At 36.6% G+C, this 27,999-nt stretch overlaps 2 protein-coding genes across 13 annotated transcripts in view; one reads left to right on the forward strand and one right to left on the reverse strand.

The window, feature by feature from the left end:
• The window catches only part of LOC137015419 (kinesin-like protein KIF21A), a 109,257-nt gene extending 100,607 nt beyond the window's left edge, over window positions 1-8,650 (reverse strand). For 6 of the 8 annotated variants that reach the window (XM_067380366.1, XM_067380365.1, XM_067380364.1 and 3 more), the window contains exons 1-3: window positions 8,356-8,486; window positions 6,846-7,325; window positions 6,596-6,755 (exon numbers count right to left, since the gene is read on the reverse strand). In XM_067380366.1, the coding sequence (XP_067236467.1) occupies window positions 6,596-6,755; window positions 6,846-7,299 (614 nt within the window). In that variant the 5' untranslated portion in view covers window positions 7,300-7,325; window positions 8,356-8,486. Of the gene's footprint in view, window positions 1-6,595; window positions 6,756-6,845; window positions 7,326-8,355 lie in introns of all 8 variants that reach the window. The other 2 variants (XR_010893966.1, XM_067380372.1) reach the window with 1 other exon arrangement.
• A 49-nt stretch (window positions 8,651-8,699) lies between these two features.
• lrrk2 (leucine-rich repeat kinase 2) overlaps window positions 8,700-27,999 on the forward strand; it is a 55,858-nt gene continuing 36,558 nt past the window's right edge. For all 5 annotated transcript variants that reach the window (XM_067380361.1, XM_067380362.1, XM_067380358.1 and 2 more), the window contains exons 1-18: window positions 8,700-8,871; window positions 9,052-9,131; window positions 14,752-14,849; window positions 17,307-17,395; window positions 18,062-18,199; window positions 20,243-20,377; window positions 20,466-20,597; window positions 20,711-20,830; window positions 21,803-21,972; window positions 22,068-22,141; window positions 22,520-22,626; window positions 23,551-23,680; window positions 23,778-23,902; window positions 23,991-24,118; window positions 25,533-25,677; window positions 26,264-26,403; window positions 26,508-26,633; window positions 26,723-26,893. In XM_067380361.1, coding sequence (XP_067236462.1) covers window positions 8,736-8,871; window positions 9,052-9,131; window positions 14,752-14,849; window positions 17,307-17,395; window positions 18,062-18,199; window positions 20,243-20,377; window positions 20,466-20,597; window positions 20,711-20,830; window positions 21,803-21,972; window positions 22,068-22,141; window positions 22,520-22,626; window positions 23,551-23,680; window positions 23,778-23,902; window positions 23,991-24,118; window positions 25,533-25,677; window positions 26,264-26,403; window positions 26,508-26,633; window positions 26,723-26,893 — 2,244 coding nt within the window. In that variant the 5' untranslated portion in view covers window positions 8,700-8,735. The remainder of the gene's footprint in view (window positions 8,872-9,051; window positions 9,132-14,751; window positions 14,850-17,306; window positions 17,396-18,061; window positions 18,200-20,242; window positions 20,378-20,465; window positions 20,598-20,710; window positions 20,831-21,802; window positions 21,973-22,067; window positions 22,142-22,519; window positions 22,627-23,550; window positions 23,681-23,777; window positions 23,903-23,990; window positions 24,119-25,532; window positions 25,678-26,263; window positions 26,404-26,507; window positions 26,634-26,722; window positions 26,894-27,999) is intronic.

A 27,999-nucleotide genomic window follows, 5' to 3' on the forward strand; every position in this document is an offset into this window, starting at 1 on the left:
TGTGCTTAAAGCAATATGGAGTCACAGCGCGCAGTTGCGCTGTTCATTGAAAAGATCACGGCACAAAGAGAATCCCTGTGTATATCTGCATCTAACAGTTTATTATTCATATGTTTTTTTCTCACTTTTAAATTCCAGTTACTGTGTGTGTAGTCCCTGTGTTGTGCGATCTAACAGACACCCTGTAATGAGTGCTGAACAGAGAATGATTGACAGCTGCAGCGGAGGGAAGACGAGTTTCCATGAACTTAAATTTAATGACGTACATATTCTTCTGTCCCTCACATGAATCTATGGAATGGCTTCAGATGATTTTGAATATAGTGCATGAAAACTTAATTGGTGCATTTGCTCTATGACTCCCACTTTTGCCGTATAAAAGAGTGCAATTATTATAAATATTGCGACAGGCCTAATTTCCGTTTAATTTTGAGACTGTGGCGGGACAAATTAGAATGTGGCGGGCCGCCACAGTCTAGTTCATGTATGGGAAACACTGATTTGGATATTTTAATCCAAAACTCTTACATTAGTGCCTTTAAAGGGATAGTTCACCCAAAAATTAAGATTCTGTCATCATTTAATCACCCTCAAGTTGTTCCAAAGCTGTATAAATGTCTTTGTTCTGCTGTACACGAAGGAAGATATTTGGAAGAATGTTTGTAACCAAGCACATCTCGCCCCCATTAACTACCATAGTATATTTTTTGTAATAGTAGTAATAGCATTTTATGCGTGCATGTCAATCATCATAAGAGCCATTAGAGTGCCACCCTCAGGCTGAATAACACAAGTTTGTTAGAGCTCTAATAATAGTGTTCTGCATGTGTGCAGCGATTAGAATATAAAGCTTACAATATGTTTATCATAAACTAGCACTAAGACCCAGAATCTGCCCTACCTAAATTTACGGTCAGGAGCTTCTACTGCATTCCTAATAAAAACTGAAATAGAAAATATGAGTGGCATTGCCATTGCCATTGTTTTGAGGGGTTTGTCTGGGGGTTAGGGCGTTCGCCAGGGTGTTTCTATGCAGTTGCTAAGGTGTTCTGACAATAATGTTTTTTTGTTTAATGAAATAAAGCTGGAATAAAATAGAATATAAATATTAAACTTAAAAACTGTTATTAAATTAAAAATGTTGTCTTGACAACTAAAGCAGAGTTCAGACTGCACGATTTTCAAAGTAGTCGGGTCACTGTTCTTTTCACACTGTATGACTATTTTGGCCAGCATTCAGTCGCTACTGTGTTCAAACTGCACGATGGATCTGCGACAGAAGGTGTCACACTGCATGACTTTACAATAGGAAGAATCGTTGACAACTCCGTCTGGCACGCAAACTACGTTTCACAACCAAACACATGCGAGATGTGACAAGGAAACAAGATCGGAGTTATTATTAGGGGCCAAGCCCCGAAGGGGCTGTAGCCCCTATTGTAATTGTACGTTTTCCCTTTTATTATTATTATTCTTCCTCCCGAATGGGAGTCTATGGCAGCCCTATCAACGGAACATGAGAAAATGATGAAATTTGGCACAGTTGTAGAGATGCTCATGAATAGTGATTGGACCAAATTTGGAGTCTCTAGAACCAACTCTATAGCGCCACCACCAGTTCAAAATTTCAACATTCTAACGGTTTTAACATTTGAACTGTTTGTCATAGAAAAATTAAATTTAGTTCATCTGATTCGTCTCTTCATGCTGATGCTATTCAACTTCTTACATTAAGTCTCTACCCATTACAGTAGCGGCCATTTTGAAAAGTACAGTATTTGTTTTTTTCGCTTCTCCTCCTTCAAAATTTGTCCAATTTTGTCCAATCTTTGATCAGATTTTCTTTGGACTGAGCCGCACAGAAATGACTGAACAGATTTTTTTTATTCATCTTTGTTCAAAGGTTATGATGTCACGAAGTTAACGAGGTCGACCCGAAATTAGTATAGAGGCTGTATCTCGGCCAAACTTTGAGCAATCGAAACAAAAATTGGTATGCTTCATCAGAACCATGGTCTGAGGGTCTATGCCAAACTTGGGAACAGCGCCACCTACAGGTCATGAGATATGAAAAATGGCTATTTTGGCCAATAACTTTTGAACAGTTTGTCAGAAAATCAAGATCTTGGTGTCTATGGATTCCTTGGATCATGCCGAATCCGACGATACCGATTCTGTCAATATTGGATGTATCACGTGTCCGCCATTTTGAATTTTTTCATAAATTGCGATATCTTTTAAACAATTTGACATATCTTCACAAAAATTGATATGTATGACCTTTAGAAGGTCGTGAAGGTACCTGAGAAGTTTCAGCACAGCGCCACCTACTGTTCCACAGATGTAATGATTATTTCAAAAACGCTTATAACTTTTGAAAACACTTTCCAAAATGTGTATGCTTCATGTCATTTTATTCCCAGGCTTATGCCGATTCCGACAATGTATCATTTGCCATTTTCCTTAAATGTACCTGTCTGCCATATTGAAGTAAATGAAAAACAGTTTTTTCGCTACTCCTCCTACAAATTTTGGTCAATTTTGTCCAAAATCAGCTCAGATGATCTTTGGACCGAGCCGCACAGAAATGACTGAACAGATTTGTGATATTCACTACCATTTCCGAGATATTCATCTCTGAATGTGACCTTGCTTGTGTTTGTTGTCTTATGCTAGTTAGCTTAGCACAGTAATTGCTTAGCATGCTAAACTATTGCTATTCTTTCTAATGTGGTCTTCAGTCAACAGGTTAACCAAAACTTAGTTGGCATTACATAACTTTGCATACTAATATGGTTAACATGCTATGAAGCTTTTTTTTTGTGAACTCTTTCTCACACTGAAACCTCTGCTTAGCATACTGATGAACTTGCATGGCTGATTAGCTCAATGTGTTACGCCACGGATCCCGAATGCTCTGCATCGTGGGTTCGAAACTCAGTGTGACACATGCCCAGACCGCATGAGGTACTGTGGCAGGAAAAGATGCAGAACTTGTGTCTGTTCTAGGCATTCTGCCTAAAACTGGTCTAATCTGAAGCTATCACATGCAATTCCTTTATGTCCAAATTCGTAGTTATTCTTCTTCCCCCTGTATGGTAATCAATGAACCATAAGAAGGAAAATTATCAAATTTGGCATGCTTGTAGTGATAGTAATTAAAAGTAATTTGACCAACTTTGGAGTATCTAGGACTAAGTCTATAGCGCCACCACCAGTTCAAATATTCACTTTTGTAAAGGTTATAACTTTTGAACCCTTTGTTCCAGAAAAATGAATGTCAATACAACTGATTCCTCTCTTCATACTGATCACATTCAATATCTTACATTAAGACTCCACCCAGTACAGTAGTGGCCATTTTGAAAAGTACAGTATTCCATTTTTTCACTACTCCTCCTACAATTTTTGTCCAATTTTGTCCAAAATCAGCTCAGGTGATCTTTGGACCGAGCCGCACAGAAATGACTGAATGGATTTTTGATATTCGCTACCATTCCCAAGATATTCATCTCTGAATGTGACCTTGCTTGTGTTTGTTGTCTTATGCTAGTTAGCTTAGCATGCTAATTGCTTAGCATGCTAACCAGTTGTCATTCTCTTTAATGTGGCTCTTCAGCTATCAAGTTAACCATGAGCTTCATTAGCATTAAGTTAGCTTAGCATGCTAATATGGTTAGCATGCTAAGTAATGCTTTTTGTAAATTCTTTCTTACACTAAAAGTTCTCTTCCACAGATTGTTGAATGTGCATCCTCAAGTAGCTCAATGTGTAAAGCCAGTTACCTGATGAGCTCTGCACCCCAAGATAGTGGGTTCGAATCCCAGGTGGAGTGGTTTTATGAAATAGTGTGTTTTGATTCCTTTACTGCCTCTTGGATTAGAAATAAATGCTTTTTGTTTCATGCTGTGTTCATTTTCATCTAAGCTTATGTACATAAGTTCTGAGTTCATTTTCGCCCGTAATTCTGAACCAGCTGTTTCATGTTTGTTCATTTTCTGCTGTTTTTCCTCTTCCTGCTCTGTATTGCGCTACAGCATGATGAGCTGCAGAATGATCTAAAGTAGTTATTAAATATAACATTCAGTGCAGTTTTATAAAAATTCTTCATTTTGAGTTCATTTTCACATGAACTAATGAACTTCGGCAGGTGTGCCAAAATTCACCTGCACAGTGGCGCAATGAGTTGAGAAATGGACATTGGACCCGGAGGTTGTGGGTTCGAATCCCGTGTGGGGTGCCTTTATACAATTGTGTGTAATGAGTCATTTTGATACCTTTTTTATCCAAATAAGCATTGTACTAATCTTTATTCCTCTTGAATGAGATACAAGTGTTTTTAGTTCATTCCGTGTTCATTCTCTGAACTTCTATTAATTTTCATTTCATTTCCACCTGTCCTTCTGAACGAGCTGTTTAGCATGTACATTCAATTTCTGCTGTTTTTGCTCTTCCTGCTCCGTATTGCGCTACTGCCCCTTCTGGGGCTTGGCCCCGAATTGCTGCTTGCAGCTATATTTATTATTATTATTATTATTATTAAAAAAAGTAGCCTGCAAGAAGCTTGCAATACGAATTGCCTGTGCGCTGATTTGCAGCGAAAACAAGAAAAAGAAAAGATAAATAAGGAAATGGTTGGGGAGACTGTGGATTGTGTGTTCTGCAACAAGAGTTGGAGGTAAATAAATAACTTTTCAATGTGCTGCTGTTTGCGGATGGTCAAGCAAATGTTTGTGCTTTGTTTCTGTTTGATAGAATTGTAATGTTTATCTGAAACGAAGCCATGCTTGCTGATATTGTGGTCTATAGACCACTTTGGAGCAGACGTCACAATGACGTCACTTGCAGCTGCGCGCGCATAGTGGTTGCAGAAAAATAGCGGTAGCAATTGGAGGAAAATAAGAGAATAAGAGAAAAATGTTTTGTTGTGCCTCTGGATGTTGGAATCGGAATGTAAAAAATATAGTCTTCATTTTTAAAGAAAACCATAGTTGAAAACGTCCTTTGAAGCTAAACGGAGACGTTTCACAGACTGGACTGATGACACCTGCAAGGATTAGTCTACTATTAAAGCAGGAATTTGATGTAAACAGTAAGTCTACATAATATTCACATATGCAGTTCAGAGGACATACATACATAGCAGTTACAGCATTGAAATAATATTTAAACCTATAACATTTCACATAGATAACTTTTAAACAGTCTATACAATTTTAATTTCACAATTCTGACTTTTTTCTTGCATTTGCGTGTTTATTACTCCCAGTTCGGACTTTATTACTCGCAATTGTGAGTTTATTTCACAATTCTGAGGGGAAAAAAGTCAGAATTGCAGGATAAATTGCAATTCAGAAAATAACGAGTATATCTCACAATTGTTTTCTTTGTAAGAAATGTGAGATATAAACTCAGATTTGCGAGAAATAAAAGTCAGAATTGTGAGATATAAACTATAAACTATTCTTTTAATTAATGACAAACAAAAACAAAACAAAGTTGTACGCGTCAAGAGACTTATATGCTTTTAGCTTCTCCTGAGTATAGGCTATACACTTGAGGTGTCAATCAGGTAAATATAAATCTCTGGCCACTGGATGCTTGGCCATTTCGTTTCATCATTTAACCACTGACAAGGTGCTATGGCAAACGGATCCGTAAGCTGTATCCCACTCGGTAATGTTAATTTTTTTGAAATAACAGCTTATCGCTGGGTGAAGCTGCGTGATATGCCGACAACATTTAAAAAAAAATAACAAATCAAAATATTCTATAATGTTTCTAAATCTTAACTACTTTGAACCGCTTCGTCGTAACTCTCTAGTCGTACTGGTTATCACTCCCGGGTTTTCTGCAACCATGATGCGCGCGCATCCCGAATGTTTACAAACAGTAAATAGGCCTATAACTCCTCCCCGAACTCCCCGCTGCTCTGTATCTTGCTCTCTCATTGGCTGTCAGTCATCGCCGATGTAGTTTTCAGTCAGAACACTTTTCACACTGCAGGATTTTGAATTGCCGACAGGTCCAGATATTTAGCATGCCAAATATCTCACGGGTGTCGGCGACTCGTTGGCGATTCTCTCAGATCACATCTTTGCTCATTCACACTGCGTGATTGTCACTCACGTGAACGAGCAACGAGCACCGATTTGCCTGTGATTTCAGGCATTTGTCTGTGATTTCTCAAAACCTGTCGCCGAGCCAAAATCGGGGCTAAAATCGTGCAATCTGAACTCGGCTTAACTGATATAAATAAGTTTTAGTACTGAAATTACTAAAACTGAAATAAAAGTAAATTAAACCTGTATATAAACATAAAAATGCAGCATGAGCCACTTGGATTGATTTTTGTATATTTCGCATTAATATTTACTGTTAATTAAATATTAATTACATATATTTTATTTAAAATAAATTATTCATACAAAACTACTACTCTTTTTACGAATTGGGTTGGGTTGGGTTGCAGCATTTTTGCCACTCAAAGTAGACAATTCTGAGCTGATGATGTGTGGACACAATATACCTGTCATTGTATCACAATAGTTTTGAAAAAGTTTTAAGAGGCAAAAAAATAATAATTTTAACCCACCTCCAGCCATCATGGTGCAGGTAGCTGAAGGCCCCGTCCACCACGCTGGCTATGAACTGCCCTCCAGTGATAAACAGAGTGTTAATGGTGACCAGCTGACCTCGGAGATGAGAAGGGGAGACCTCAGCGATGTACACAGGCACAGTCATAGATGCAATTCCTAAAAAAAAAAAAAACAGAAGACGTAAAAGAAGACTAAGGCACACAAACTGAATTCAGAAAGTTGTACATATACTACAGAAAGACTTGCCTAAGCCAAGCCCAACCGTGAGCCTTCCACACAGAAGAACCTCTTTGTTGTGTGCGACACTCAAAATGATGCCTCCAGCTGAGAAGATGAAGCTAGCAAGCAGAATGCAGATTCTCCGGCCGAAAAGTCCATTGAGATACCCTCCAGCCAGAGCGGAAAGGGCCGCAGCGCCAACAGTGATGGAGACCAGCAGCTCCTGCCATAGAGAGCTGAGGTTCATCTCTCTCTTGAGCAGGAGCATGGCTCCAGACACCACTCCTGTATCATAGCCAAACAAAAATCCACCCAGAGCCGAGAAAAAAGCCAGGGTATACACAAAACATGGCGTGTTGTGCTGGATCTGATCTGTGGATGTGGGCACGTCATTTTCTTGGTTGCTGGTTGGGACATTAGATGGCGTTTTTATCAAACTCCTTTCGTCCTCAACTCTCCTGTCTCCTATCAGCTCCTCCATTCTCCAGAGATTATGCACATTGTCTCCTATCACAAAGAAAACACCTTGAGATCATCACATGATCAACAAAAACCATTATTACCTTACCTTACCTAACCCAACCCAACCCAGCATGACCACGTTGGCACACACCTCACACCACAGTAAAACATTTGCAAATAGTGAAACACTTTATAATGCATTCTTTAAATTGTAATGTTGACATGCATTCTCTGTAAAGCTGCTTTGAAATGATATGTATCGCGAAAAGCGCTAGCAAATATGAATCGAATTGAAATATTGTTCGTTAGCATAACGATATTTATGAGTGATTCGTTTATAACACATGTAAGTTACTGTACAGCGAAATCAATTGGACGTTGTGAAAAAGTTTATGAATACTCAACAATATGCACTGTTGATTTGCGAATTGTTCTTTTGAATCTGTTCTGTTTAATGATTCAGTTGAACCGATTGCGCATTGTGAATCACTCTATAGTAGGCAAGCATTTGGCACAATAAAACATATAATGATGAACTACGGTGTTTATTTCTTTTACTATATAAAAAGAACATGAAAAATAATGACGCACGGGAACATCGGACTTCTGTGTACGTGATTCAGTCTAGGACTTTGAACGAACCGATTCGCTAAAATGAATTTTACTTTTTGGGTCTACTGTACAAACTTCGATTATAATGAAAAGATTAACGTTATATCGATTTCGCGATAACAAGTGTAGCGAACATTTAAGGTTTCATCGACTGTAAACCCAGCGATATATTTCGCTATGCATAAATTAGCTTCTACAAAAATACATCGAAATTAAAAAGTCGCGAAATACATATTTACGTTGATACGCATGTTTTAGAATTCCGTGAAAGATTTTTAGTATTTTTATTCAGAATCTTAAAGTATTAATCCATAAAACATGAAAATGTACCACATACACACACAGAGATCTAACGTTAGCCTACTGTAGCAATAGCTAACGTGCTGTAAAAATGAATACGTTGCATAAATGCATGTGAAAAAACTTAAAATCCATATATTTACGTTCTCCCTCTGTAACCTACCAGCAAGACGCTTTTCTAGGTGACTGTCTTTGCTTTAACAGGGACTCGGTGTTTCTCTTGCTTTCACTCTGTTGTGCTCGAACAGGAAGTTTGGGAATTCTTGCAGTCATATGATTCATAACGCTGCGCGGACTACAGCAGCTAACATGACTGAGGTTTCTTCTTGTCCCCGTCGAGAATGAAATCGGGAACTAAATATTAGTCAAATCAGTCTTTACTCTAGCATAACTCGTGTTCTGATTTGCATAAATATGGCAGAGGTGCGTCTGCGCTATGAAACAGATGATGATCTGCAGCAGCTACATTGTGTCCGCATGGTCAGTGAGTATCAGAAGGTGGTTTAAAGCTCTATATAGTTTGATGTCAGACAATAGAAGATCATGGCTGATAAAGAGGAGTTAGGGATCAGACTGAAGAAGCTGCTGGTGAGGTTGAATCTCCAAGAGGGGAAACAGCTGGGCACCATGGTCCAGATCATACAAGACCTCTTGTTCCTGTCCCATACAGATCATTGTGGTGAGTTATTATGACCTGAAACTGGAAATGTGCTTTGTTAACATTTCTGATGCTTTAAAGTCTTAACACATTCATATAGACAGACAGTAATGCAAACTTTCAGACCCCCCTCTCTGTGCTTTTCACAGTGGGACATCTGCTCAGATATTTTTAGGTTTGTGTTCTTCTTTTGTCCTACAGTTGAGCTGTTTGCGGATCAAAACGTCCATGTGCCTCTGATGCTGGTGCTGTCATCGCATTTCAACAACAAAGTTCAGCAGGTAATCATCAATTTTTGCCTGCACAAATTTCCTGGCAAATGCTTAGTAGTTTACCCAAAATGACTTCTATAAATGGCTCCATGTTGTTCCAATCCAAACCATATGACTTTTACTGTGGGACACAAAAGGAGATATTGAAAAGAATGTTAATGCTGCCCTTCTCCATAATGAAAGTGAATAGTGAATGAGACCAGGGACGTGCACAGACATTTTGGGGGGCAGGGGCTCAAGTGGAAAAAAGGGCACTTCTCATAATTATTTATTTACAAAATAAGGAACCCTTAAATATATTGACAACTTTGACTTCCCTTACACTCTCCACAGATTTCTACAAAATAATCATTTCACACAAAGACCGTCTTTAGTATTCACGAGAGTTTATCTCAAGAGCAGAAAACAGCAACTATTTTGAAGTAGCTATATATTTAGAATAAATGACTGAACTGAGGAGAGGGACATAGTTTCACTATTATGTACTGTTTATTTTGCACAAATCAATAAATTGTTTTAATTCTTTTGGTTATTTGAATACTACTTTCATGTAGTGGACAATTTTAAGATTTTGGTCTATTTTTGCTTTAATGTCTTCTTTTACTCTAATGGGAAGAACTTAACCCTAACCCATTTAGATGGTGTTTGTTTTAAGCCTACTATCATCCGTCTGTTTGCATCTGTAGATTTATTCTAAATTAACCAAAATAAGCTAATCTGCATATTTAAACACATCAAGAGTTTTTTTCCCCTGAAATGTTATAAATACATTATATATTATAACAAATGCCTGCAGAGGGCGCCAAAAGCGTGCTGATTTTTGTTGTTACACTGCACAGCACAGCACGATCAAATCCATGATTAAAGCCAACCACCATAATTAAAAATATATTATTATTTAAATTATAATATTCGGCCATTATATTAATAATATTTTTTTGATAGAAATGCTACAGCCACTGTAATTTCTTCAACAAGAATATATGGTCATCAAACATGCAAAGACAGAGCAAGGGTTTAAACTTTTATTGATGTATTATCCTGTGTAAGCATAGATTCAAGAATAGCATTATGTAATGCTGTATTATGGTTTTTAAATAGCTTTAATAAATCGTGCATCCTTAGAAAACTGTCTAATAATGCTGTTCATGGATGCTCCTCTTCTGGTATTGACAGCCCTACAGGTATCTTTACCATGGTTCAAAACGCAATGCATAGCACATTAAAATAATTGAAATTATAATATGACATAAATTTCGTTAGTATCAAATCAGGCAGATGTGTTTATGGTGGTCAAACTATTAATGCAGCGTTAATGCAGCGTGTATAAATAACCCTTAAATAGCCAAAACGTTCAGGTTTGTGAAAATAGGCTAGCCTACCTGAAAGAAATGCACGGGATGGATCCATCTAGGGCTTTTTTCTTTTTCGCTTCTCATCACCAGACAGCAGTTGTATTTTCCCGGGAATAGTTGTCACAAGTTTTCAGCCAGCAGCAAACATGAGGTGGGGCGGGGCGCGCGCGCGTGCGGGAATGAATGCTGTGTCGAGGAGGGAAGGCATCTGAACTCGACAAAGCCGACCTGATATATAGTATTTTTTTATTTGCTTTATTCAGTAAACATATTTGTTTGACAGGGAAGCTGTACGTTAACAGGAATATATATTCATTTATTAAAAAAAAAAGCACCCCAGAAAAAAGGGCACTTTCTCTCGAGGAAGAAAAAGGGCAGGTGCTCAAGCCCCTTTTTTGTCTATGTGTGCACCTGCCTGAATGAGACTATCAAGCACCAAATGATTGGTGAAAAAACACCTTGAAAATACCATAAAAGTAGATTTTTGCTTGTGATTGTGCACCCCCTCCCCTCCAAGTTCTCTGTCATTTTATGAATTTTAAAAGGTCATGAGCTGCATTTATCAATTTTTGTTTATAATGTTTTATAATGTTTCTTTTATAATGTTAGTATGATTTTTACATCAAAATGGTCATAATTTAGAAATAAAAGGCCATTTTCTACCCTCATTTTAAAGGGTTAGTTCACCCAAAAATGAAAATAATGTGATATATTACTCATCCTCATGTCATTCTACATCTTCGGAACACAAATTAAGATATTGTTGATGAAATCCAATGGCTCAGTGAGGCCTCTATTGAGAGCAAAGCCACTGAAACTCTCAAGATCCAGAAAGGTACTAAAAACATATTTAAAACTGTCCATGTTAGTTCAATAGTTCTTCCTTAATATTATAAAGCGACGAGAAAACTTTTTGTGCACCAAAAAACAAAATAACGACTTTTCAACAATATAGCGATGGGCCGATTTCAACTGCTTCGGAGCTTTACGAATCGAATCAGTGACTTGGATCTCCTATCCAACGGCTAAACTGCTAAAATCATGTGACCTTGGCGCTCCGAGTCCCTGATTCGATTAGTAAAGCTCCGAAGCAGTGTTTTGAAATCAGCCCATCACTATATTGGGTCGTTATTTTGTTTTTTTGGCGCACAAAAATTATTCTCATCGCTTTATAATATTAAGGTAGAACCACTGAACTCACATGAACTGTTTTAAATATGTTTTTAGTACCTTTATGGATCTTGAGAGAGGAAGTGTCATTGCTATGAATGCAGACCTCACTGAGCCATCGGCTTTAATCAGAATATCTTAATTTGTGTTCCGAAGATGAACAAAGGACTTACAGGTGTAGAACGACATTAGGGTGAGTAATAAATGACATTATTTTCATTTTTGGGTGAATTAACACTTTAACCCTCTGATTTGAATGCTCTGTTGGAAGGGGCATGTCTGCTGTGAGACTTTAATGTAAACGCCCACTGTTGTGATTGGCTAACATATTTGCATATCATATGAGTATTACATGTGGAACTCATTTGAAAACTTTTGCCTTGGTTTTACTATTACAGCTGTGGAGATTAACTAATCATGAAAACTGTTTATTATAGCATTATATTTAGATGCTTTCCTGTAGCTCAGTGGTTAGAGCATGGCACTAGCAATGCCAAGGTCATGGGTTCGATCCCAGGGATTGCACATACTCAGATACAAATGTATAGTATAATGCAATGTAAGTCGCTTTGGATAAAAGCGTCTGCCAAATGCATAAATGTAAATGCAAAATGCATAAAATGTAATGTACCACCGTCACACGTAAGTACGAGCATTGTAGTGAAGACAGACATGTCTGTTGAGCACATGAATGCAGTTATCTTGTGATTTCTGCACTCTCATGAATGCTTTCATAACTAACAATTCAAAAGTGATGGAAATAAGAGATTTGTTGTGCAGTGTAGACAGTGTCATTGATAATAATGGGAGTCCAGAACTCACACCATGTGATTGACAGCTCCAGCAATTATACTGTAAAGGGAGACTTCTTTGATTGCTTTCTGTATATAATTTAATCACAATTTAAAAACCATGATCAGCAATAAACAATTTTGAGACAAAGAACATCTGAGTGTACATGAATCATATCAGAAATCACTGATCACAGATCAGGAATTAGAATTAACACTGTTACTTACATGTTGTGGCATTACTGTCGGGACAGTATCTTGCAGTAAAAGTCTGTTTGAAAAGCCTGCACTGAAAATGTCACTAATTTACCAAAGAATCCACTGAAATGTACAGAATAAACAAATAATGCTCTGCTGAGACATTCACATTGTTGAAAATAAGTACTTTCCTAGCATTACAATTTTTTGGTTGGTAATGTTATTTTTAGTCTAGTGATCCTGTATCTGTTTTTGTAATCTCACTAACATGCCAGTGGGTGCACTGTAAAAACAAATTTGTTCAGTTTACTTAATTCAATTGTGCAAACTCGTTGCTTTAATTCAGTTAAGTAAGCTTTATATTTAAAACTTAATTTTATCTGTGATCCGAGGAAGTGTACTCCCAGAGTGCATTGCGGCACAAATAACGTTTTTACAATTTTATTTGCTGTCTTGTGTCAGTATTACCCCAACAATGACAGCACATAAAATTGTAATGGTCTTATTAATTAAAAAAAAAAAAAAACTTAACTGTTACCATTTTTGTGTTTTGCATGCTGAGTGTTGATGTCTGTGTGTATCTGTGTGTAACTCAAGCAAGGTTGATTGCAAGTCACTGGCTCAACTAGAGAGGAATCAACCCCCTTAAAAGTTTGATGTTTCACAATAGTATGGTGTTTATGAAAGTCTAAATTAATTATTGGTTTAGTGCCAAATTGTCACTTTTTAAATGGCGATCTATTTAACATGTCTCTTCCTTTGAAACCACAAATAACTGTAATTTCCCATTTGGAAATCAATTGGAATCAACTGGAAGAGAGTTATAATAATATAAGAGAAGTTCCAAGTGCACAACCAAAGGAAATGCTAATCACTAAAATGGTGAGAAGAAATTTTAGGAAATCAACATGAATTTATGGTCAACGTGACGTTATCCCAAACGTTTTAGCTGAATTGATCATTTAACATTCAAGATCACTTTAAGAAAATGAGTGAATGCAACTAAAGAAAGATAACTGCAGAAGTGGAGAAAATGAGTGAAAAGTCTATTAAGAATCGCCCCACCTTAAAAACCTTTTGCCCCACCCTCTTTCTTTCTTTTTCTTTCTTTCTTTCTTTCTTTCTTTCTTTCTTTCTTTCTTTCTTTCTTTCTTTCTTTCTTTCTTTCTTTCTTTCTTTCTTTCTTTCTTTCTGTCTTTCTTTCTTTTGCTTGACGAAATGGTACTCAAACCAGTCAAGTCATTTTTACTTGGGTTTTCTGAGTAACAAAGCATAGCATGCAAACAGTGAAGATTACTAAATTGTTTTAAGTAAGTTCAACAAATTCTTGGACATTAATTAAAGTTTACTAAAAAAGGTTAGTTAGGACAACTGTTAGATTTTACAAAAACACAATGATGTAGAAGTAGGCATTGATTTGATTCTGCAGAGGCGGTCTAAAATGGACTTTTATGATATTTTTGCCATTTTTGAGCTCACTGGTCCGAAATAACTTTCATTTAATGGAAAAGAGCAACATGAAAATTTTATAAAACATACTATTCTTGAAAAAACAAAGGCTACGTTCACACTGGCAGTCCAAATCTGATTATCTTGTGCATTGGCGCTCTTACGCTTTCTGGAATATCTGCATTGGTTTCTATGGCAGTGACTTTGTGTTGGTAGGCATATCGAAAACAACTACAACAACAATGGGGGGGTTTGCTATAAAAAGTAATTACAACATGGTAATGTGTAGCTGCCACACTGGACTACTACGTCTTCTGAAACAGCTGCATAACCATACAGTAGAAGGCTGGTATGTCTGCTTTTATATTATAATTTTCTGCTCGACCGACACTTTGCAACAACACAGCCTTGTTTCTGCAGACTTTTAGCATTTTTCCTATAGCAATGTCTGACATGTTTACTGTATATTTTACGTTGCGTGAAAAAGTAACAAAGTCATGTGGGTTTGGAATGACATGAGGTTCAGTAAATGAAAGAAAAATATTTTTTTACTGTTATTTAAGGCATATTTTCTGCTGTAAATTTCATTTCAGCTTTATCGACTAAAATCAGTTATTGGTTTATAGGTTTTCAAAAGAGTGATTTTCTGTTTTCATCATATTGTAGGTAGGCTGGTCTCTGCTATGTCGTCTGATAGAGATCTGTCCATCCACTCTGGATAGTCTGACCAACCCAGTGGACTCTGATTTTATAGATGTGCACAAGTAAGACTGAGTAATTTCTATGAGCTTATATGGGTATACATTCCTGTTTATATAGACTATGTCCTAGTTGAAGCAACTTTTAGTACTTTAAAGGGTTAGTTCACCCAAAAATGAAAATAATGTAATTTATTACTCACCCTCATGTCGTTCTACACCTGTAAGACCTTCATTCATCTTTGGAACACAAATTAAGATATTTTTGTTTAAATCCGATGGCTTAGTGAGGCCTCCATAGCCAGCAATGACATTTTCTCTCTCAAGATCCATAAAGGTACTAAAAGCATATTTAAATCAGTTCATGTGAGTACAGTGGTTCAATATCAATATTATAAAGCGACGAGAATATTTTTGGACGAATCAGTGGTTCGGAGCGCCAAAGTCATGTGATTTCAATCCGAATCATGATCCGACACAAAAGATTCATAATGTTACGAAGCTTTCTGAAGCAGTGTTTCGAAATCAGCCATCACTAAATAAATTATTTAGTTTTTTTGCCATACCAAAAATATTCTCGTCACTTTATAATATTAAAATTGAACCACTGTACTCACATGAACTGATTTAAATATGTTTTTAGTAAATTAATGGATCTTGAGAGAGGATATGTCATTGCTCCCTATGCAGGCCTCATGGAGCCATCGGATTTCAACAAAAATATCTTAATTTGCGTTCCGAAGATTAACGAAGGACTTACAGGTGTGGAATAGCATGAGGGTGAGTAATAAATGACATTTTTTTTCATTTTGGGGTGAACTAACCCTTTAAAGCTGAAGGATCATTGCCTCCCTTGATTAACCCACTTTCTGTTTTGGTTAAAGTGATTGACAAGGAGGATTGATGCATATAAAGGAATTGTGCATCAGTTTAGTTCATCTTATTTCCACAGTACTTTACACGGTACATATTGTTCCAGAACAGCTTTACAAAGAAATTGCTTGAGGAAAGATGTTAAAGAAATCTTGGGAGAAACGGATACACCTTGGGGAATTCTGCGTTATCTCATATTTATTTTATTTTTATTTTTTCTATAAAGCATAAATACACACAAACATATAAAAATTTTGAATTTTACATTTAATTTTCATAACTGTACAGTAGTAATGACAGGTTTTAATAATCTGATTGAATTTTAATGTTTTAAGTTATAGAATATATTGTTTTTAAATCATATATTCTGTGTTGTTATACATAGAATAGAAATCAATGTAATGTGCAAATAGTAGGGATGCAGGCACAACAACTCGAGAGTGATTGCAGTCAAGCGTGGATCTGAGTATGACAGGTGCTAGTAAACTTTGGGATGGCTGTCCCAAGGTGTGGATGGTGTAAATAAGTTGAGAGTTTTAGAATCTAATAAGGTGACAGGACTGTTGGGTATTGAAGGGCTAGACCATAGGGCTAGACCCTTAAAAGCTTCATAAATAAGTAGAAATAATTCATTATTGAACAGGGAACCAGTGTAGTGATGATAATATTGGACTGATAACATCATATTTTGTAGATTTGGTTAGAACTAGCTGCTGCATTTTGAAGAAGCTGCAGTTTATTTACATTACATAGAATTATTTACATTGAATACATTGGGGAATCCAGTAAAGAATGCATTGCAAGTCTTGAGAATGTATGAACCAAACTGTCATCTTGAAAATAGAATATTATTTAACTTACTTTCTGAGGAGGAAGAATGCTGTTGGAGTATGACATAATAGAAAATACGAGATCTTAATAGAGCAGTATTTATCTAGATGCTTTAGATATTATTATTATTATTATTAATTTTAATAAGGACATTAATAGCCATCCATTTTTAATGGTCTTGACCATGAGATCTTGGTCTAGAGGAAATGTAGAGCTCTGTGTCCTAATAATATCACCTAAAGGGAGCATGTACAAGAACAACAAAGGGCTCAAGAACAAACCTTATGGCATATTATATTATTTTAGGGTATTTCACATTGTATGTTCTAATGTTTTTTTGTTTTTTGATGTTGTTTTTTTTTTTTTTTTTGTACTGAATTGACAAAAAAACTATTTAACAAAAAAAGAAAAAGAAAACTTTCAAAAGCACTTTTTAAAAAAGACAGCAATCTGACAGGTAGAATCTGAACCAGGCTATTCTTATTAACATGATTGACTGAAATGTATAACTGCCAGTTTAAATGGAATTTGGAATATGTCCTCTAGAGAAGGAAGGGGTAAAACATTTACCATTGGCTGAAAAACTATAGCTATAACAGTTTTAGTAGTTTGGTCATTATAGGATCAAGCATACAAGCAGAAGATTTTGAAGCCTCAAGATGTTTCAAAAGCCCAGCCTTACAACAGTAAACAATTAAAACTGTAATGTGTCTTGATGTCTAAGATACTCAAACCGTTTTTTAATGAATAAATTAATAAATTCATTGCTGCTATCCATGTTCACCAGGTTTATGTAAGTGTTTGCATGTTTGTTCATAGGCAGATTCTTAAGGTGCTTTCAGTGTATAATAAAGACTCCAAGATGATGATGGTGGGCCTGAGAGCTCTGGCTCTGCTACTTAAGTCAGGTAAGACTTGCTTTTCCATTATACTGTTTATACGACCATTATAAAGTATTGGTTCCTGAAGTATTTTTTTGCATTTATGTAATCTCCATAAGGATTTCAAAACATTACTTAAAAAAATTTGAACCAAACCAGCCAGCTCATATGTGAATCACAACATTACAACAAGGAAACAAAACTGCAGGGGTGCCCAAACCTGTTCCTGGAGACCTACCTTCCTGCAAAGTTGTTGCAACCCTGATCAAACACAACTGAACCAGCTAATGACAATTATAGACAAGTGTGCTGGATCAGGGTAAGATCTGAACTCTCCAAGTAGGTAGATCTCCTGGAGCAGGATTGGGCACCCCTGCAATACTGTTTTATGAAGCGATAAACTAGACATCCCATGTAGCATTGCGAATGACATAATCAAATCAGAAATTACAGTACTTAACTATGGATATGGGGAAAGTCTCTCATACTTATGGAGTTATTTATACATGTAGTTCTTCTTGTTGATTATTATGAAATAGCCATATTCTCCTTACTCAAACATAGATTACCATGGTTAGATTTCCATGTTTCATTTTGCCATGTTTTCACACTCCTCTCCTGCACTGAAACTAACATTTGGTGTTTGTGGGTCAAATGTGGTTCTGATGGATGTGTTGTTTGTTTATGGGTCAGGTGAGATTGTGATGCAGGTTCTGGATGAGGAGGAAGTGGATGTGTTTTTCTTGGTTCTGGAGGCCATGAGGTCTTTCAGTGACAGAGAAGAGGTTCAACTACAGGGATGTGCTGCTTTACAACTACTGCTGCAGACAGGTAACCATGATTTGTTACAAATTCCTTTGAGTATGCGCAATAGTAATATAGGACCCTATGATTTCCGCATTCCGCAAGAGTCCAGTCATAGAAATGGAATTTACTGTATAGCCTAATTTGAAATGACACATAATTGAATAAATCAAAAGTAGGGCAAAATACTGGAAGTAGTGCATTCCACAGACGAGAACCGCATTATTAGACTGCTTTCTAAGGCATCACGTATTAAAACCATACTATAGCATAGTGCTATTGCGAATTCACAAAGGCTGCAATTAAAAAAATGAATGCAGTGATGGTCAGAATTATTAGCACCCTTGGTAAATATGATCACAGATGACTGTAAAAATAAATCTCCATTGTTTATCCTTTTTATCTTTAATTCATAAAATTTGCAAAAATCTAACCTTTCATTGAAGGAAAATAATTTAAAAAGTGGGGGGAAAAATCACATTATGAAATAAATGTTTTTTTTTTCCCAAAACACATTGGACACAATTATTGGCACCCTTTTATTCAATACTTTTTGCAACCTCCTTTTGCCAAGATAACAGCTCTGAGTCTTCACCTTTAATGCCTGATGAGTTTGGAGAACACCTGACAAGAGATCAGAGATCATTCCTTAATACAGAATCTCTCCAGAACCTTCAGATTCCCAGCTCCATGCTGGTGGTGCTTCTCTTCAGTTCACCTCACTCATTTTCTTTAGGGTTCAGGTCAGGGGACTGGGATTGCTATGGCAGAAACTTAATTTTGTGCTCAGAGACACAATTTTGTGTTGGTTTTGATGTTTGTTTTGGATCATTGTCCTGATGGAAGATCCAGCCACGGCCCATTATTGAATTTCTAGCAGAAGCGGCCAGGTTTTGATTTTTTTTTTTATCTGTTGGTATTTGAAAGAATCCATGATACCATGAATCGGAACAAGATGTCCAGGACCTCCATCGGAATAATAGGTTCATAACATTAAAAATCCAGTGTTATATTTAACCATGGGCATGGGGTACTTTTTATCCATGTGTGCACCAAACCCATCTGGTGGGTTTGCTGCCAAAAAGCTCTTTTTTAGTTTCATCTGACAATAGAAGCAAGTCCCGTTTGAAGTTCCAGTCTTGTCTGACAACTGAATATGCTGGACTTTGCTTCTGGATGAGTAAGGAGGATTTTTCTTGGAAACCCTCCCGAACAACTTGTGGGGATGTAGGTGCTGTTTGATATTTTTTTAAGGCTTTCTGAGACTCAAGACTCAACTAATCTCTGCAATTCTCCAGCTGTGATCGGATTGGAGAGTCTTTGTCCACTCAAACTCTCTTCCTCACCGCACATTAGGATGATTTAGATACAGGTCCTTTTCCAGGCAGATTTGTAACATCTTTAGTTGATTGGAACATCTTAATTATTCCCCTGATGGTGGAAATTGGGATTTTCCGTGCTTTAGCTATTTTCTTACAGCCACTTTCTATTTTGTGAAGCTCAACAATCTTTTGCTGCACATCAGAACTATATTCTTTGGTTTTACCCATTGTGATTACAGGAATTATGCCTTTGTGTTTCCTCATGTTGTGTTTCCTCTGTAGAATAGGAAGTCATGGCTGGACCATTTCATGTTCATGATCACCCTGGTGTGCTAAAAAATGTAAAAATGAATGGGAATATACTTCCGAGATATTTTACTCATAAAAAAAATTCTAGGGGTGCCAATAATTGTGGCTAATGTGTTTTGGAGAATAACATTTATTTTATAATGTGATTTTTTTTTTTCCCACTTTCAATTCTTTTCCTTCAATGAAAGGTTAGAGTTTTGCAAATTTTAATAAAAAATTAAAAAAAAAAAAAAAAAACAGTGCAGATTTATTTTTACAGTCATCTTTGATCATTTTTACCAAGGGTGCCAATAATCCTGAGCACCACTGCATATGCCCTGCGGGTTTAATATGTGCTTTAATTTTTACATGCATGTAAGTTGCATGTGTCTCAGAGCGGCTTCGCTCACAGTAAATTCTGCTCCATGTGAAATGTTTATTTAACCTGCTTGATTGTCAGTTTCTGAGGATCATCTGGTGGAGTTCATTGAAAAGAAGGACCATGAGGTGGTTCTGAATGCGCTGAGCCGGTTCATGGACAGTGAGAATGTGGTGCTTCAAGTGCTGAGGGTCCTCATACTACTGGCTGATCCGGGTATAACACTGCTCACTCTATGTTTTTATGATCAATGACTTGGATTATCAAAAACAATATCAAATAAGCTTCTCTTTCTTGGATCTAGCCAGCAATGTTGAGATTCTGATGTCCAAAAAGGTTAAATGCTACAGTCTAACATGTCAGGCTATGGACATGTGGCTCGACTCTGAGTCGATACAGGAGGCTGGTTGCTGTTTGTTACGGAATTTTACTTCAGGTGAGTCAAAGGTCATGTTGAAACAGTGCTGTTCTTACAAAATTTAAAAAGTGCTGTTTAGTTTTGATACCTTTTTATTGAGTTGTGTTTTCTTGTTTTTGACTTTTTACCAGAGAGTTACTATAATATGTTGGTGCTGAATGGAGTCCATAAAGTAGCAGTGAAAGCATGTGTCTCTTATCCTGAGAATGCCACAGTGCAGATCGCAGCCCTTTCCTGTCTGAGTGCACTTGGTGAGTCAATATGACTAACATGAACATGATAGTACAGTATAAATGGAGAACCTGGCTCTCCACTGGATCCCTTAGAGCCCACACTTGAGATGTATGCTGCTTTTTTATGATTATTATTTGTCAGACTGTTTGTAGATACATTTTATGATTATGCCACAAACAAACCCATAAAAGGTTCTGTTGATGTTGGCAATGTTTTGCCTGGGAAAATTGGAGGGTATAGAGTCTATTGTGGATGGGCAAAAGTGCTCATTCTTCAGAGCGAACTTGAGGTAATTTTGGTATCTAGGATAGAGTTGATTCAGCTTTAAGGATTGGAATGATTGGTTTAAAAACATATGGGATATACACTACTTTGGAATAATTAAGATGTTTTTGAAAAAAAAAAAAAATTCTTATACTCACCAAGGCCGCATTTTTTTTAAACGTACAATAAAATGGTAATATTGTGAAATATTATTATTACAATTCAAAGTAACTGTTCTGTGATCGAGTTTGGTCAATTTATCACATTAAAGACATTTACAATGTTACAAAAGATTTTTATGTTAAGTAAGTACTGTTCTTTTGAACTTTATGTTCATCAAAGAATCCTGAAAAATTGTATCACAGTTTCTCTTAAAAATATTAAGCAGCAAAAACATTGATAATAATAAGAATCATTATTAATAATTGAGCACCAATAAAAATTGAGCAGCAAATCAGCATATTAGAGTGATTTCTGAAGGATCAAGTGACACTGAAGACTGGAGTAATGATGAGATTTAGCTTGCCTTCACAGGGACAAATTACATTTTAAAATATTTTCAAATAAAAAAACTTTTTTTTTTAAATGTGATAATATTTAGATAGAAATTGAAGCCACATTAAACTAATTCAATCCCTTATAAGTTATGATTCAAGGCCACAATATATTGTTGTTGTTTTTTTGGCTCCATACTAATATTTTTTTGTTTGTTTGTTTTTTCTCAGTGGAGTGTATTGTACAGAATGAAGGGTTGGACAAAGAGTGGACTGAGGAAGACGAGGTGGAACGGAAAGTTCTGGTAAATAAAGAAGCCACCCAAGCGGAGGAGATGCTTATATGGAGAGAGGCCTGTTATACGGCTTTAGAGAGACATGCTGAAGATGCCACAGTACAGGTGACATGCTTTAGCTTGCAATGCGGAAAAGATCATCAAAGATGATAAGATCATCTTGATACTTTATGTAACTTTCTGTCTCCTTGTCCAATCAGGAAGCTGCATGTTGGGCCTTAAACAGCTTGCTGCTCCATTGCAAAATGTCCAACAGTGTGGAACTGGAAGGAAGGTTAGCATTCCTTCATATTCTGTGCTGTGTAACATTTTTTTTTTTTTTTTTTTTTTCGGAATTGCTTTTATAATTAAAGGTTAAGACCAATATTATTGTTTTAAAAAACAATCCGATTTTAATTCTTTTGATTGTTTTGTTATTATTATCAAAATGCAGGAAGAAAGCATAATATGCATTATTATTATTTGTCCATATATGTAAAGGGGTTGTGATTGGTTAACCTCTACATATTAGTGTAGTTAACACTGTTATCATCAGGGCAAGTCAAATTCCTGAATACTGAATAGGTGATGATATTTAAATGTAGGAGCTGGCGGGCATATGTAAATGAACTCAGGTTGTAACTATGATTTCATTTGTTTCTCTGACACATAGGCCTCCTCTTCACACTCTCATCATGGCTGCGATGCTTTTGCATTCGTCCAGTGTGGGGGTGTTCCAAGCTACTTCTTGTACACTACGCACACTAATACAGCGCCACAGTAAGTATGCTGTATGCTGTGATAGGTTCAAACAGTCTTATGCTGTATTTTTATTACATAACCTTATTATATGGAATGTACAATCTTTCACTTATCATCTCTGAAATTAAGTGGATTATTTTGCATTTCACATGCTATCCATCTTTCATAATATTCAGGAATTAGAATCAGTGGATACCAGTACCAGTATAGTACTACAGTCTGTCAAAAATAGCTTGCTAAAGGTGTCCAGTTATTGTATTATTTGTGTGCTTAGATTAGTACTGCCCGCAATCTTATGAGAATTATCACTTATCATTAGTACAATTTGTAATAAGATCAAATTAAAAGTTTTACTTTAATGTACATTTTAAATCGTTTAATAATATTTTGTCATGATTTAGAAAATTATTACACTTATTTTGCTGTGTTGACTGACATTTTACTTTTAACTGTAGTGTTAATTGATATTACATTTAAAGTAAATTTTACATGTACTAAATTGCAAAAAAGTGTGTAATTAATTACAAATATATGTAAATACATGGCATACAAGTTTTAATAGAAATTACATTAAAGTATATTTTAGTTTACCGTAAACGCAATAGTTCATTACATTTTCAGTACACTTTAACCAAATTTCAAAGACAATAGAAGTATTTAAAAAATAACATAAAGATGTAAGTGGGTGAAAAAAAACACTTGTTGGTTAAAGTTCAACTTATTGCGTCTTATATAAATTTAAACTATAGTACATTTTAATTTAATTGCAATTAACATTTAATTAAGTGTCCATAAAAAGTCATTTTGCACCTAAGTAGATTATTTTAAAGTATGTTTTTTCCATAATAAATACTTAATAATTTTTTTTATTTTTTTTAATGCTTTTTTTTATAAGGGATGTCTGTCAGAAATCACTTAGTTTGTGTGTTTTTGTGACTTTAGGTAGGATGAGAGCTCTGCTGCTTTCACTTGGCATCCATTTCAACATTGTGGATCTGATGCGGAAACACGCAAGCTCCAGTGAAGTGTGTGAAAGTGCCTGCAAACTACTTCACACACTCTTTCAGGGAGCGTAAGCACACACACTTCCCTCCTCTGATCAATGACAGTTTATGATGTATGACAGGCGAAAACATGCAACTGGAGTCATAACTTTACATAACTTTCAGGAGGGCCAGTCTAGATGAAGGGGCCTTGGTTCTCGGTCAGATCCTGATTGCTCTGAAGGCACATAACTTCGTTCCTGAAGTTCAGCTGGAGGGACTCAGAGCGAGTTTAGTTCTTCTCAATCCAGGTAAAATGTCTGTCTACTTACTGTAATTTTAGTTAATTAATGGAATATGCCTACGTGATTTCTGACTTGTGTCTTATTGTGAGCACAGACCGGAGTTTAAGAGAACATGGCAACTCAGTGGCGGATCCTGACACGGTGGGCGTGTCTCTGCGGGTGCTGAAGAACCAGTGTGTACTAGAAGGAGCTCACACTGTCTATCTAGAGGCACTTAATAGGGTAAATACTGTACTTTGTTTCTTACATGCTAAAATAGTTAAATAATTAGACATAGACACTAATGCGAGATCTTTTGCTCATGCAAACTTAAAGGGATGTTCTATGCAAGTTAAAGCTGTGTAATTTTTCAATGTTAAAATTATTTCTTCTCTCAGATTAATATGCAGAGACAACTGGAGTATTGCCACAAAATTGTGATTTAAAGGGGTCATGACATAAGAAATCAAATTTGCCTTGATTTAATCAAGCTCCAAAAGCAGCTTGTTCTGATATTGCGGGATCTGTGAAGTCACACGGGCAAATACATTTGCATATGACAGCCTCCAGAGGCATATGCAAAGGCAGGATTATATATTTGTTCAGAGAATTTGACTGCAGATTGTTTTGTAAACGAGGCACAGTGTAATAGAGAGTTCACAAAGAAGCTTTTTTTGAAAGATGAAGTAGCCAACTGTGATAGATCTAATAGTAGCTACATCACAAACTGTAAGTAAACTATTTCATAATGCTTTGTCTGTAAAGACAGTTTTCCCCATGTATAATTGTTTTGTTTTTTTTTGTGCAAAAACTTTATTAACATTATAAGTGAACTTCAAGGAACATGTTAGAATAAAAAAAATCCATGTCATGACCCCTTTAAAGATCTTTACAGCTCAAAAAGCTTAAGAACTACGGCTTAAGAATTAAGGATTTGGTCACCCATAAAATTAAATGAAAATTGTCAAATTTCTCACTTTTGTGCCAGTCCAGACACATTCTAAGACTCGCGTTCATCTTTAAAACACAAACAAAGATATATTTAATGAAACCTGGGAGTTTTCTGTTCCTCCACTAAAGGTCCATTTTACCAAAACTTTGACACCCGTCAGGCAAGTACAGTTGAGCTTCCATTTACAGATATTTTGTGAACTTTTTAAGGGTTAAAGTTTTTGTGGAATGGACCTTCAATGAAGGGACAGAAATCTCTCAAGTTTCATACAAAAATATGTTTTTGAAGATGAACAAAAGTCTTCTAGGTTTGGAACAATATGAGTGTCAGTGGGTGAGTACTGTAACTGCATGACAGAATTAGCATTTTTGATTGAATTATCTCTTTAAAATAAGCACGTAAACAAAAATATTAACTTAACATTTCTGTTTTTTAAACCCTCTTCAGTGCCTCTCCTCATATACTTTCATTGCAAGTTCATTACTGTAAACAAGAATTTTTCTTTAAAGTAAAAAAAATAAAATAAATCTAATTCTGTGGTAGTCAACATTTTGCCAGAAATGCTGTCTATAGACTTTAAATTGTATTGGACACATAACATTCCTTTTACGATAAAATTGGTCTTGACCCGTGACTTTTTTTTATTTAAGTAAATGTGTGGATTGTTTCATTCAATGAGTGTGTGTTTGTGTATTTGTGGTTTAGTTTATCAGTAGTAAGGAGATTCAGGAGTGTGGACTAGGCGTACTCTCAGCGCTAGCCGACTGTTCTGGAGCTGTTGACCTCATGTGCCAGCAAGGGGCGATAGACACGGTTCTTCATACATTACAGATGTTTCCACAGGAACGTGGTGAGTCACGATCTCATGTGCCTGGAGATCATAATCCTCTGTTTCTAATCCCAGCCACGCATAGCTAGACTTTTGAGTGTCGACATAAGGCCAGGTCCACATTGCGGTTTATTCTGGCCAACCCCAATACTTAGGGCCATTCAGAATGCGTTTTTGAGTTCCACCATGTTGCATTTCTATTGTTTTTATATGCAAACATGCTAGACAGAAGTGTTTAAATAGTGAGCTTGTGAGATTTGAAGCATCTCTCGCATGACACAACATTCTAAAAATGCGGCACTCAAGTTGAAAGTAGTTTTCAAGTTGAAACTTTTTACCCTAAGACTTTTAGACCTTATGTTTTCATTCCACTATCTTGTGTCTCACGTTTTTAAACAGAAAAATGCATACTATCTGTATGGCCCCTTAGACAGGAAGAGACCATCTGACTGACATGTACTGTATAAGTTTAAAAAAATAATTCAATATAAATACACACACACACAAAAACAATAAAAAAAAGCTAAATATCAGAGTCTGCGTAGAGTATGTAAACATAAGCATAACTGTATTTCATTTCATAATTGAAATTCATCACCATTTGTAGATATTCACTACTGGGCTCTTAGTCTTCTGTTTCACCTCATCTCTAAGAAGAAACTGTCCCGTTCAGTGGGGCCTGTACTGGCCTCTGTTTTGGTCAGCTCTGTACGGCAACACAAAGAGGACACAGTCATGCATCTAAAGGTAGTTTTACAATTATTGTCAGTTCAAAATCAAAAGGTTTGTAGTTTGTTTTATTTGTTTTGTTGTTGTTGTTGTTCCTAACAGTGTGTGCTTTTGGCCATTAGGGATTTCAGGTGGTGTGGAAGTTATTGGACACCTGCTCGAATGCCGCAGCATGGCTGCAGAAAGAAGCATTCGAGAAAGAGATCTTTCAGGTCCTGCGGGAGACGGCAGAGCAGCGCCGAGATCCAGTAAGAAAATAAAACCAAAAGGTCTCAGACTCAAACAAATCAAAGAAAAGCAAGATTTCCTGATAAATCCCACTTTTGTACGCCTTCAGTTGCAGGGAATGAGTTGCCTGTGCCTGTCTAAGATGGTGGCGGACACTGAGATCATGTACATGCTGCTGGAGAGAGCGTGTGAGGACAGGGATGTGGACATGGCAGAATGTCTCATTAAGCTGGGCGCTGACATCAACAAGAAAACAAAGAGCGATTCACTCATATATCAGGTCTGATATATGAACCTTAAAGGAATATTTCCAACAATGAAAATTCCTAGTTTACTGATTCTTTCGTTTTAAAGGGGGTGTCTATATTTTTATTCTTTTCACATTTTCCAGTCATAACAGTGGTCATTTCTGTATAGCTGTAACAGATGGGATGGCGCAACAGAGTTGGAGATCCATGTGCAGGCTTTATTAATAAGAGCGTAGTCGTACAGGCAGAGGGTCAAACACCAGCAAACAGATCCAGGAAAGGCAAGGCAAAAGAGTAATCCAAACACAGGCTATGGTCAAGGCAGGCAGCAAACAATCATCAAACAAGGAAACAGTCCAGGGTGAAAACACAGGCCAAGGCAAGGCAAAACAATACTCAGCAATGTGTGTGTGTTAGAGTGTAGCTTATAAAGTTTCACTGATGGGAAACAGGTGTGAGTGAGTAATTGGTTCCTAGGTGGGGGATTGTGGGAAATGTAGTCCAGGCTGACGTGTGACTGTGTGTGCCATGAAAAGGTCTCAATGGTGAACAAGTAACCTCTGGTGGGGAGTAGAATGAAACAGCAGGCGCTGGATACGTGACCATAGCAATATGGCAACAGCCTGTTTAATTCTAATGGTTAGAGAGAGGGTACAAACTGTTTGAATGAATGAATGAATGAATGAATGAATGAATGAATGAATGAATGAATGAATGAATGAATGAATGAATGAATGAATGAATGAATGAATGAATGAATGAGTCAGTCAGTCAGTCAGTCAGTCAGTCAGTCAGTCAGTCAGTCAGTCAGTCAGTCAGTCAGTCTCAGTCAGTCAGTCAGACTCAGTCAGTCAGTCAGTCAGTCTCAGTCAGTCAGTCTCAGTCAGTCAGTCTCAGTCAGTCAGTCTCAGTCAGTCAGTCAGTCTCAGTCAGTCAGTCAGTCTCAGTCAGTCAGTCAGTCTCAGTCAGTCAGTCAGTCAGTCAGTCTCAGTCAGTCAGTCAGTCAGTCAGTCAGTCTCAGTCAGTCAGTCAGTCAGTCTGTCAGTCAGCATTTATATAGCGCTTTACTATGTACTACAATACACCAAAAACGCTTTACAGTCATATCGGGGGGACTCTCCTCAACCACCACCAGTGT

Source organism: Chanodichthys erythropterus, chromosome 24, assembly GCF_024489055.1.
Source record: "Chanodichthys erythropterus isolate Z2021 chromosome 24, ASM2448905v1, whole genome shotgun sequence".
In the NCBI taxonomy this organism is placed as follows: domain Eukaryota; kingdom Metazoa; phylum Chordata; class Actinopteri; order Cypriniformes; family Xenocyprididae; genus Chanodichthys; species Chanodichthys erythropterus.